At 33.0% G+C, this 13058-nt stretch overlaps 1 protein-coding gene across 5 annotated transcripts in view; it reads right to left on the bottom strand.

Annotated features, from left to right (window-relative positions):
* Positions 1-237: 237 nt before the first annotated feature.
* SMCHD1 (structural maintenance of chromosomes flexible hinge domain containing 1) overlaps positions 238-13058 on the bottom strand; it is a 68336-nt gene continuing 55515 nt past the window's right edge. For all 5 annotated transcript variants that reach the window (XM_085571973.1, XM_021551571.4, XM_085571974.1 and 2 more), the window contains 11 exons: positions 11098-11224; positions 10813-10932; positions 9470-9555; positions 8319-8441; positions 7919-8109; positions 7040-7149; positions 5620-5690; positions 4573-4744; positions 2480-2638; positions 1664-1787; positions 238-643 (listed from right to left, as the gene is read on the bottom strand). In XM_085571973.1, the coding sequence (XP_085428099.1) occupies positions 541-643; positions 1664-1787; positions 2480-2638; positions 4573-4744; positions 5620-5690; positions 7040-7149; positions 7919-8109; positions 8319-8441; positions 9470-9555; positions 10813-10932; positions 11098-11224 (1386 nt within the window). In that variant the 3' untranslated portion in view covers positions 238-540. The remainder of the gene's footprint in view (positions 644-1663; positions 1788-2479; positions 2639-4572; positions 4745-5619; positions 5691-7039; positions 7150-7918; positions 8110-8318; positions 8442-9469; positions 9556-10812; positions 10933-11097; positions 11225-13058) is intronic.

Here is a 13058-nt window from a genome sequence, read left to right on the forward strand (position 1 = left end):
CCTATCTTTTTCTTTCCATCAAGTCTGTTTCCAGCTGCTTGCTCTGACCATGGCTGAAATTCTATCTTTAATCATGGCTGATCCTTTTCTGCCCCATTCATTACTAAAATTTTTGCAATGCAGATCACTAAAAGTGACCTTTGACTATCTTCCTCAAGATATCTTGGGATGATTTTTAAATTAAAGTCTAATTTCACAACACAATCTATTCAATGCAAGTGATTGTATTGTCAGTGCTTTGTACTGAAGCAGTTTTACTGAAAAGATCTTTTATTTTCATAAATAAAAAAGAATATATTTAAAAACTTTTTTTTCACACATGAACATAACTCTAAAAACTTTTAGAAATGAAAAATAACTATACAAAAATTGGGCTATCAGTGTTAAATACTTACACTTTTGTTCCTACTAACTGAAATACATTTTTATCTTCTATCAGTATAAAAATCTTCAGAATAATGGTAATACCACTAAGAATTTCCTTTAACTGAATGTATTCACATTTTCAATACACAGCTTTTCCCAGCAAGTCTGATCAGTCTATGCCTTTCTTTTCCGTGGAGTTCCATTAAGTTCTGAAGAGGCCATTTGCAACACTTGCTGTTGCTGCTGCTTTCCAGGAGAGGAGATCCACTCTTCTGGGCTAAACAAAACACAGCACAGTGGCTTATAAATAAAGCTTTTCTTTTACATATATACATATATATATGTATCTATATCTATACACACATATATATAATAGAGCTCCCACAAAAGTATAAACAATATAGACCCCATATTTGTACACAGCTTTTCATTACTGCATTTATTTTGTTAAAATGAAGAATAGCAACAGGCTAAAATTAGATAGTTTAACTACATAACCACTTTAATTCTATATGTAGATAAAAATTAAAATAGTAGCAAGTATAAAAAGTAAAGTAATATAGTGAACACTTGTTCTGAGATTCACAGAACACTACTAGGTAAAATTTAAATAATCTCAGAAAAATAGCTGACCATAGCTCAGCAAAGACAATTATGTAGTCATGAGGAGAGACATGAGAAATGGCAAAGACAGTTTCATTTTACTTTAAAGATACAGATACACAGATTTCCCAAATTTGTGTGTGTGTGTGTGTGTGTGTGTGTGTGTGTGTGTGTGTGTGTGTGTGCGCATGTGTTCAAACATCAGCACAGAGGGAATGAGAACAGATGGGTAAAGCACTTTACCACCAGTTCACCTCAGACAGTTACTTAGAAAAAATAGTGTAAGAATGATTCTATTCCATAAGAATAATTAGTTCTGTGTTCATCTATCCAGTATTTGACAGCAGACTTTTTAAAAAAGAGTTTACAGACCAAGCTATCTCAGATAGTTTTGGGTGTAAAAGTGTGGACTATACCAGAAAATATGGGGAATGTGACGCACAAAGATGCTGATCAGTTCATAAAGAGAAACAGAATTAGAATTAGTAAACAAATCTTTATATGAGGCTTAACTTTTAAATGAGATAGAAACGTTAAAGAAATTAAAAATTATCTTGAATATTGGCTTTTTGTAAACTCTATTAATTGTTGCTTATAAGATACAAATAAGAATTTCAAAATATGCAGAATAAACGAGTTTTTGTTTTGAATTCAGATTATGGGAAAATAATTACTAGATTCAGAAAATACTTACCTATACAGTTTCTTCAGTGTGTCTTTTCGCATTCTTTTGGGAGGAATGGGCGTGTCAGATATATCTAACATTATAGGCTGAAGTAATGATTCAGCACCTTTATCTGATAAAGCAGCAGTCATACCTATGAAAAAGTTGCAAGTAAGAACCAATAAAAGAAAAATGAAACCTGCTGGTTATAAATGGGCCCTATAGCAATACAGTTAGACCTTTGAAATACAACTTCAGAAATGTCATAAATTTTATGGTTACCTTATATCTGAACCAAGAGTTCAAAGATGACAGTTAAAGCTATTTATTTATAACTGTCCCAGAGTAAATATTGATTTTTAAAATATTATTTGATATTGACATAAAAAAAATTGTAATGCAGACAATCCTTTCAGACTTCAGGGTGTTTCTTTTTATAGCACAATGTTTTGGTTGTGTTTCCTTAGCAAAAGCAATTCAGCTCTTAACTACACTGTCATTTCAAAGAGCATGCCAATGTTCTGTAGCATGGGGCTCGCCACACTAATGGTTATATAATCTCTTATTAGTGAGCTCATATTTTCATGTTCACAAGACACAGACTGACCACATTCTTATTATCTGAACACAATACAGGGCAGTGCTGCTTTAGGCAATATCCACAGCATCATACTTCTACATACAGTTTTTCTATTCTTTCCCTAAAATGTGACATCTCTAAGCTACTAATTAACGTTAACAATTTTCATTCACAGTTTGAACTTCTTAGTTTGTAAGAGCATAATACATCTGGTTGCAGTTAACTGTTCTCCTACAGTACACCAAAATTATAATACAATAACCTACCCAATTTTTGTTTTACTAGCTTGAGGCTTTTCTCTTGTTCAGCAAGTTCCTGTTTTTTCTTTTGCATTTCTGGAGTGTTCAGTGACTGCAAATGTAAATCAAGGTCCTTATTCACACTATCAAATTTAATCACTGCTGCACGGTATTGCTGAAGAAGATCTGATTGAAAAATAAAACAATAAGCCACAAAACAATAAGTAAATGACCATTTTGATTTAGAATGCTACCAATACAACCCAGAAAACATATAAATCCACAAGAAAACATATCTTTCAAAAACACTACTTAAAAAAACATCCAAACTTATAGTGGCTGTTCTTAAAATGACAGTAAAAAATAAAAAAATCACATCTAATATTTTGATTCCTCTTCTCTTTTTGAGTCCATCTCTTAGATGACGGTGAAGTACCTGCTAGCTCTAAAAATGATGTGGAAAATGGCTGTCACTGCACAGATCTTGTTGCCTGTGTGGTCCAAGTGAAATACTCTACCTCTGATGACACGAGATACTTGTAGCATGTTGTGTTTTCAGTGCTACAAAGCAGAAGCTTGCATTATTGACTTGAATTGTATTCCACCTTGTGGACCAAATGAACATTTACTGAGTTTCACTCTGTTCCACTATGGAAATCTAATCAAGCAGACTCAGATAAAGAGAGGTGTGTTTTGTTGACAATCCTTTTTCCTCTTTAAACACATGAGACAAAAAATTTTTCCACGTCCAGGCATTGAATAAATATGTCAAGTAATAAAGGAAGGCTTAAAGCATATTAGCCTGGACTCATTCATTTTACTTTCAGGTGTGTACAAGGTATCTTGCACAAAGCTTAACACTAAATGACCTTAAGTTTGCCATGGGGTGAAAGCTCTCACACAGAGAGCTGCTGCAGACTAACAAAAGGCACTGCAGACTTAGTATAGCTTATTTTACAAGTACCTTGCCAGCGTAATAACAGATTCGGCAACTTTTATCCTACAAACATTGAAAAAGAGCATGTCAGAACTAATGCTAAGTGTTAAATTAAGTTCAAAACAAGCCCTGTGTAATGAGATGCTGTCCTTTAAATGGAATTGTACTATGAATTTTCCTTTAAGTGTCTAGTATCTATCTAAGTGAAATTAAAACATACCCTTTTCTTCTACCATGATTGCTCCAGTACTAAACTATAGAAAATTCCAATTCAATTTGTATTGGTTAATAACCAAGTTTAACAATTGAAAACATGCTGATAGACAAAGTGTGCTAAACCCAGTGTATTTTAGTCTGTGACTGACATGCTTATTGTGTTTTCCCTAGGCATAATATATATAAAATGCTGAGAAAAGATCTTTTTAAAGTCCTTACTTTTTTTCTCCTACTCAACTGTCAGTGCTAAGTAGTTTGCTCATCTATATGGCTACTTTAATAGGTATGTGTGTTCTCTCCCCAGACCCCTCCATTGCACTGTCATGGATAAACTTCATGTCCTTTCTTTTTAAACTTAAGTATTTAAGAACAATCTTGTAAGTAAGACTTTTCAGTGTTTTACTCAGTCAGGTCAGTTGTTACATGTCAGAAACTGCATCTTCTAACTTAATTCCTAAACTTTATTCTGAAATGAATAATCTGAGCACATAAAAAAATTGAAGTGATTTCACAGGAAATAGGGTAGCTTATGAGATATTCTCTCTTGAGAACATGAATTTTTCTACCACTAGAGCTCACTTGCACATAAGAAATTCTAAATTGATTATGGTGTTTCCAGAGTAGAAAGACCTAAAACTTGTTTCTCAGTGATGCTGGAATTCAATCAGCTCAAGCTTCTCATGCCAGTTGTTTAAATGATTATTACTGCTTATACTCCTTCTTTAATATGACTAAGAAAAAAAGGTGATTATCTCGTTATTATTATTTTGTACTTCAGGAAATGTCATCGCTGTAAGCTTTTAAGAAAAGGCAAATTTATAAACAGAACACTGTACAGTTCCTACTTCTTAAAACAACTGTATGCTAAATTGAAATTTTCCTTTCTGTATTACATCAGAGAATAAAAAACATAGGATAAGTAATATAATTTTCTAAGTTTTGTATGTTTGTGACTTCATTAACCCACCTATCTGTACAGAGATAGTAGAGTAAAGTTTTGGCATTGGTGCTCCAAATACCATTCCTCTGAGTTTGTCCATTGGAGGAGCTTTATTCTGCAGGCCTCCAAATTTTCCATTGCTGCGAATCCTGTCTCCTTCCCTAGTCAGCAATGTAGGGCAGTGTGTAATTTTTACAACCTGTTCAGGTATAAAATTGATAATAAATTAGTAACTCCACAGAAAAATCTAAGTTTTCAGCAATGCTGTTGTGAACCTTTGTATTTTTCAACTGCAATGCAACTTTGTCCCCTAATGAAAAACATATTTTATGAAATTATGTCATGACTGCTTTCAAGCAATAAAATGCATATATTAAAATTAAGCAGTATTGCAATAATTATGATAACCAGTTTTTTTGGGTTTGTGTTCTCACATTTTACCAGAACTCTGAAGGCAGTATTTAGATCTATACATGGGAAAAGCTGATTATCAACATGTATGAATTAGGAAGCAGTAGCAATCAGTACAGGTCTACATTCTTATGCTCAATCATTGTTTTGAATCTAGCAAACTCATAAGCTGAAAGTAAAAGTGCCCAGTATCAGCACTTCCTCAGAGACTCTTGCTGGCTAAAACATGTACCATTAAACCTAAATAAAATGGGTCTCAAAGACATCTAGTAAGTTTCACATTAAGTTTTTAGTCAAGTGGATCTGAAATTTCACTATGTGCCTTAGAGTCCTGTGTTTTATGACACAGAGTGACTAGGATAGTACAGAAGAACTTGTGTTTAACACTAACACAGCAGAACTGAAGATGCTTATCTTTGGAAACATGGTCCCATGTGCCATAGCAACATTCATATAATAGAATTTGTTGAATGGAGGTAATCTTGTCAGTGCTAATAATAGAGATTTTATTCACTGTTAAGTGCTTTGAGACCCGCAGACAGTAAGCACACTTACAGCTAACACAGCAATAAACTTGGAAATTACCCTAAGTTTTTAAAATATTAAATATGTAGCTCTGCAATATACCTGTATAATAAAATTTAAAGAAAAATTGAAACACACCTCTTTTCTGTAGTGGTTGGCAGCATCCAAGTTATCTATAATGATAGTATCACCCAAGAGCATACCAAACACTGAAAAATATAAATTTTTGAACTATGAAATTTCTCCAGAGCAAAATAACTTGAGTTTTGAAAAGTCAATTCTGAGGCATCATTATTACATCTTCTAAGATAAGTGCAAGGGAAATAGTATGTAAATAATTTTTGTTTCAACAAAATTTTCTTGAGGTTGAGACAGATATGGAATCTTCTGCTTTCATCAGTGAATTCATAAGGAAAAAAAAATAGTACATTTAAGTGCCTTTTGGCATAATTGTGTGTATTTTCCAATAAAATACTCTCTTGATACTTTACATTTATCAAGACACACATAATAAAATCCCAAGTTTCATGAAATTATATAAATGATAAATTTTAAAAAATCTTCCTGGAATGTTGAATTTTGTACTCAGTTTCTTAATATTTTTCTTCATATTCAACGGTTGATCAAAGAAAAAAACATTCACATGCGAAGGATACAACTGAGCTTAAGACTCTTCTAATATAAGCCTGTTCCATACAAAATCTAACGATGTAGTAATGCATGAGATATACAATGCAATGTGGTTTTACAATTTCTCTAAGGGACATGAAGAATAGTTAAAAAATTTATAGTTAATAGTCTGTCAATATCTAACTTTCTGAAAATGCATAGGGTTAAAAATTTGTCTTTATTAACAGCAGAGAGGAATACTTCAATAGTGGGAAGTCGTGAAATTAAGTGCAAAACTTAAGTAACTACAGACTCCAACTCTCCATATAAAGGAGCAGATCTGTTTAATTTTAAAAAGTAGTGTAGGAAGAGGTAGGGATTGCTACATTGTTAGAAAGAGCAAGAGGACAATAGTTTCCTAAGCTGAAATCTACGTAAAAACTGAAAGATTTCTCACAACTATTATGCTGTTTAAGCATAACACACACAGTCATGTACAGTTCAGTCTGCACGTACTTAAAAAATCTATGCATTACACATTTCTGAGAGGAACCGAACTGGAAACAGAGCCTTACAAAAGGAGTAACTTCTGCAATATGAGATTATAAAATTAATCTTGTGATGGCCAGTCCCTGCTCTAAAGAGCTTGGGAATAAGATAATGTTGTAGGAATTAAAAAAAGAAAAACCTGCCATACATCTAAGTAGAGAAAATGAAACTAAGACAACAAGCAGAAGAAAGTGGTCATGGTTGAAATTTTCACAACTTCTGTTTAAAAATAATTAATGCTAAAGCCCTTCTATTTTTACCAACAGAACTCAGGAGGAATGTATGCTGGTATATGCAAATGTATCATTGAGGATTATTGAATGGATTATAATTTGTGATGTTTCTGTATTTCATTCTTTAAAAGAAATAAGTTATCAATTATTTCTTTCTTATAATTTACCTGTTTGACAATGCTCTACGTTATCTGGAAATGTTAACAAATCTCTGGCAAATACAGGATTTCCAATAGGTCTGAAGAAAGTTCTTCCATTTTTCAAGTGAGGTAAAGGTCTGGTTAAAGAAAGGGGACAGTGAGGGAGAAGAAAAGAAGAAAGCAATTTGTCCTTATCCTAATCATGAATTTCCAACTGAACTGAGTGCATCTTAACATTTCCACATTAGATGAATTATCCCACCATTATCTTAAATTCCAGTTACATTAAAGACATTTTAGTACAACACTGATTTGTTATGAGACATTATTTCCAATAAATTCATATGACTACTTTATGAGCAAGTTTTAATTCACTGTAGTATGAAAATTGAGAATTTGAACATTATAAATACATTTATACATCAGATCTTTTCTAAAGGGCATTCTTATTATATTAGCAGTCATCTTCATAAGCAAATTATTTTCAGGAGTAGAAATACTGTACTTTATTTTTCAGGCAACTGAAATAGCAAAATGAATTTCTATTACTACAGATGATTTTAGGAATGCATTCTGAAGCTGGATTTTTTTAGAGTTATAATCTGATTACAAGCACTATAATTATTTAAAATAAATTCCTGCTCTAGAAAACTTGTAGACATGAAGAAAAAGAAGATTATCTTATGTAATAGAAACACCTTATTAAATAAAGAACATCACACAGTAGTTAAAAATGTAGAGTTGAGATCTCAGCTAACACTTCAAGTGACATTACTGTTGCTATGATAATGAATCCAGAAATTTTATACTTCAAATCTTTAACTGAGATTTAAAAATCAAATTAGACGAGAAAAAAGAGTTGAAGAAGTGTGTAATACAAACATAGAACACAGTTTTTTTCTCTACCTGTTCCAATCTGGAAGTGTCTTCTTGTAAATAGAATCAAGGGGTAGCACTTGCTGTCGACCTTGAGTTTCATCAAAGATAGACCGAGCGGCTTCCGTGGTCAGTGTGACTACACAGTCCATGTCACTTGCCAAGTGCCAAGAGATGACTTTTGCTGCTTCGTTATCCTCAATTTGAGCTAAATGTGCAATCTGTACCACAGAAGTTACAACAGTCAAAACAGAAACCAAGACCATGTCCCCTTTCATAGTAATCACAATAATCCTGGCAACTTCAGACAGACATTCAATTCCCTGCTGATGGCTGTGTTATGGGAACTGGTCATTGGATAATTTTTCCATCACTACCACTTCGTGGAACCAACAGAACTCATTGGAAGGCTCCCTGCAAGAAAACTCACCTTGCCTAGAATATCCTGGCTGCCTTTTGGATAGTTTGGGAGGGTACAAGTTCTCCTTGGCTGCTTCATTACTCCCTCTTGTTCCAACATCTTCTTTTTCAGAAGAGAATCCACATACTGAAGCTGAGAATGAAAATTTAAAATCAGTAAGCATGTACCATTGGACTGAGCAGCAGAAGTAGTTATCTGCCATCAATTAACTTTCTAACAATAAACACTCAATAACCTGAAACAGACTTTTAATGTATAAGGGACCACCATGCACAATCCCAGAGAATAGCAAAAGGAAAGCTCACTGCAATTGTGACCAAACTTTCTAATTGCTACTTTTTTTTTTTTAATTTTTAAGGACTTCAAGGAGCATTTCACAAAGAACTATCAGTGCTTGATTAGAGACAAAACTGCAGAAAGTTTGAAACAGCAGGAAGAGACAATCATGAATGCACAAAAAAAAAAAAAATTCAGAAGCTGACTATGTCCAGGCTTGAAAAATTTTGCCAGTAGGGGGAACTTCAGTGCTGTGACTGCAATTTTATTCCAGTGATTTGTGATTAATGACTATAACTTGGTCTTATTTGATCTAAAGATAATTGTTTATATAGGTGTTTTTTTCTCCCAAATGTTAGTATTTTGAAAACTTACTAGAAATTTCTTAAAACATAATTGGATATTTAAGGGAAATCAGCAATAGGGGCACATTGCCCTGAATATTTCCAAACTTATTTTTACATGAAATTTGGCAGTAACATATGCATTTCCCTGATTATCTAAAAAAAGTACTTTCCTTTGGCTTACTTATGCCAGAATACATCCAACATATATTGACCAGCCTCCAAAAACCCACTGTAACATCTAGCAGTACCAGTAACACTGGTAACTTTAGCAGAAACACAGCAGAAAAACAAGACCAGGATATAAAAGACAAGGTTTTTGTTAGTTCTTTAACAGTATTTTAAAAGATCCTCACACTAACAGAGCAATATTTAAAAAAAAAAAAAAAAAAATTAAGTTTGACATAGATTCACAAATTTTTCTATAGTTTAAATTTTCACTGGTTTGGTAACAGGTGTGATTCAGCAATATTAGTATTGATATATTATCAATATCAATTTTAGATATGTTAATGGAGTTTAGTAAAAATTAAGTCATACTATGTTTGTCTGTGGTAATTCAATTTGGTGCTTTTTCAGTTCATTCTTCAGGAGAGCTTCTCTTGATTCAGCTTCTTTAACCTGACCTGAAACAAAATCAAAAGAGAGTGAGGAAATGATAGAAAGCAATGGAACACTTAGAGAATTTCTTACAGAATTATGCCAGCTGCAACTGACCCCATCTACTTCTTAATTTCAGCACAGAATATCAGAATTTTCCCACAAAGATCTTGAAATTTTGTCCAGTTTCTAAACAATTTCAGCAGATGCCATGCCTTCAGCTTCAAGAAGCAAAGGGGCCTAGACCTTGTATCAGTCTGAGAATATTAGATGGCTTTAGTTTTCATCCTCAATTATCATTGTAAATGGTTCTCCAACAAGTGAAATGGCAAGACAAAATAGTAGAGTGGTGGCTGGCACTACCTTCTGTTGTCTGTTATATGGGACACTACTTTGTCAACACTATTTCCTCCATTCTCATATCTGAACTAATTTCAAAAACAAATGAGTAAACAGGTGAATTGCTTTCTACCCTCAACTTACAGCATGCTTGTATTTGAAATTATCTTATTACTTAAAGTGTAATGCTGTACTCTTACTCTCTACAGATGTACATGTATGAAACAAGATTTTATACCTATCACACTGGAATTCAAGATTTTCCATTCATAATGCAAATATGTAGTATTAAAATTACAAGAAACAGCAGAATCTTCTATGCCAGTATGCTTCATTTACACTTGATGATTATTTAAAATAAAAATTCAAAATTCAATTATTAAAACAAACCTTTTAATCAACAGGCAGGATGATTCAAACAAAAAAAAAAGCAAGTAACGTATTTTCTTCATTCATAAAGAATTACATTTGCTGAAGAATACAATGACACAACACTTCTAAATAATGTACAAAGGGTCAAATGTGAAGTGGGAAAAGTTTCATTTTGAAAACATAAGACTAACTTTTTAAAAGAGGATTATCTATAGTTCGTTCACCTCAAATTATTTTTAGGCAACTTTTGAATTTCAGATGTATGAGCATGCAAAAATGGGAGCAAAAGGCAGTCATGGATAAAAAGAACACCAGCTTCAATTTTTGTTTTTCCTTTAGATAATTCTGACATATGACATTCTACATCAAATCAAGACCTTTATAGGTAGGAACATCCAATGCTTAATAATCAGATGCTTCCCTGCAAGACATATACCCCTTCTGCTAGCCTCTATTTACTATCTCTCATGATTTCAATACTTATTTTTCTCCCCTTCACTACATTCTCAAAGTCATTATAAAACAGAAGTTTAATTCACAGAAAAATTATTTACATAATTGATTGAACTTACATTTCATTTCAGTTACGAGCTGATTCGTTGTATCAAACATCTTTCTGTAAAGATCTATGGACTTGGATAATTGGTCTTTCTCCCTGGTCAGTGTTGCCATCAGCTGCTGTTTCTTGGAATCTACAGAATACACAAACTTTTAGAAGAAAATACAGTAACACACTTAACTGGTTTAAGCATTAGCAAAAATCTATTAAGCTATAACATAGTTCTGAAAACATATTATAGATCTAAAAATAGCTGATTCTAAGGAAAAGCAAATATTTTAGAGCACTTGAAACATACCATTGTAAAACATAAAGGAGAGACAATATGGTTCCAAAGGTTTTTTCAAAGCTGGCAGATGTGGCTCAAAGACAAGAATATATTCAGTGCTATCTCTTCCAGGACTGTCTTCAGCCAGCACTAAATTCTATGAAAATAAACAAACAAACATAAGTTTATGCCCATGCTTGAGGTTACACACAAAATAAACATTCTTCTGATACTAAATCTTCTAAGTTACATAACACATGATGTCTATACAGTATTACTACAGTTTTAAGTATTGGCCTGGAAATGCCTTTTGTAACAATTAAACAAAAGTAAAATACAAATATATAACTATTTTATTATTTAAGAATTAAGACTGTCATTTTACCTGTTTAAAAAGTCTTATTATTTTTGGCTATATATTTAATTTCAGAGACACATGCTCAGAAAAAAATATCCTCTGCACTGTCTCATAAGCAAGATATCCTCAGGTGTACTTCATTCAGTATGTGAAATGCAAACAGATCATTAAAAAGAAAGACCCAAAGCATAAATACAGAGAAGGAAAAACAAACTATTCCCAGTGCTTAGTTAAAGTTACTGCTGTTACCATGGAAGTAGACAGCAAATCCCAAATGAATGAACAATATACATACAAACACTATCATAAACATTTCTTATCAAGTCCTTATTGAAAAGACATACTAAATCCTTTGCCTTTCTTTATAAAGATGAGAAATATTATAAAACCATAAGGGTAAACAGAAATAAAATTAGTAAAGGTACTATCTAAATGTGCTGCTACTTTGGGAAAGGTATCATGCATAAAATGAATAATTCTTATAATAAAACTCATACTGTTTCCACCTTTAACATGTAGAAATTGCTACTCAACTGGCCAAATCAAGAGAGGTGGTTGCAGCCTAAAAGAAGAGATAGATATATAACCTTCAAAGATAGTCTTCATAGCTTTCAAAAATATTGCAGCTACATATTTTATCAGGACAAGTCTGTAGTGGAAATATCTTTTCCTTAGAAAATATATACCAACAAAAATCTTAACATTTTTCTTCATTAAACAAGTTTAGTATTCCTGAACTTGTGAGGTAAACATGTCAGATTATCATTTTAATTATTTGTGCTAATTGCACACAACTGTCTTTACAAACAAGATGGAACAATTTCAAAATACTTGAAGAACAAGAGTATGTCCCTTCCCCTGCCCATTACAAGTTATATGAAAAGGACAGAGCATAACAACCAACAAATCCTTTCCACACAGGGTTTGGGAGTAGTCTGAAGTCAGTGAACTCAATATAAACCAGATGCCTGAAAACTGCCTAAAAGGGGAAGAGATACTTCACTGAAATGCAATTAGTCCCCATGGATGACTGGGGAACACAAGTTACTGTCAAAAGCAGCAGAATCACTTTAGATCATAGTAATAAAAATGAAGAAGCATGCAAACCCCGCCTCCCACCAAACCAGGAATGTTTAAGTAGAAAGAAATACTCTATTGGCTTACACAAAAAAAAAAAAAAAAAGAGGGGGAGGAGGGCAAAACAAGCCAAACAAACAACCCCCAAACACCATGAAACTTAACACACGCTCCCCTGCATTACAGAGGTTAGCTTTGTCAGTGATGGAAAACTGAAGTATTTAGGTCACAATTACACATCAAGAAGTTACTACTACATGGAGATAAGCCAAAAAAAAAAAAAATTCTGCATTAGCAAGGCGTCTTAGAAATTATCCAGTCATTTTATCTGAACTGTCACAGGTCATATATGGGGTTATTATTACCCATGTAAAGGTGTTCAATTTACACCTTGTTACCACAGGTAAATACAAGATTTGCAGGGCGTTTTGTTAGACCAATGGTTTTAGTTGATCCTTTAACTATACTTTTGCACCTTTTCTTAACCCCATGTGCCTGGGGAAAAATGTGTTCACAAACCAATTAATTTATTACTCCTGAAACATGGTAGAGAAAC

The sequence above is a fragment of the Lonchura striata genome, chromosome 2, assembly GCF_050655825.1.
Source record: "Lonchura striata isolate lonStrDom1 chromosome 2, ASM5065582v1, whole genome shotgun sequence".
NCBI classification, from domain to species: domain Eukaryota; kingdom Metazoa; phylum Chordata; class Aves; order Passeriformes; family Estrildidae; genus Lonchura; species Lonchura striata.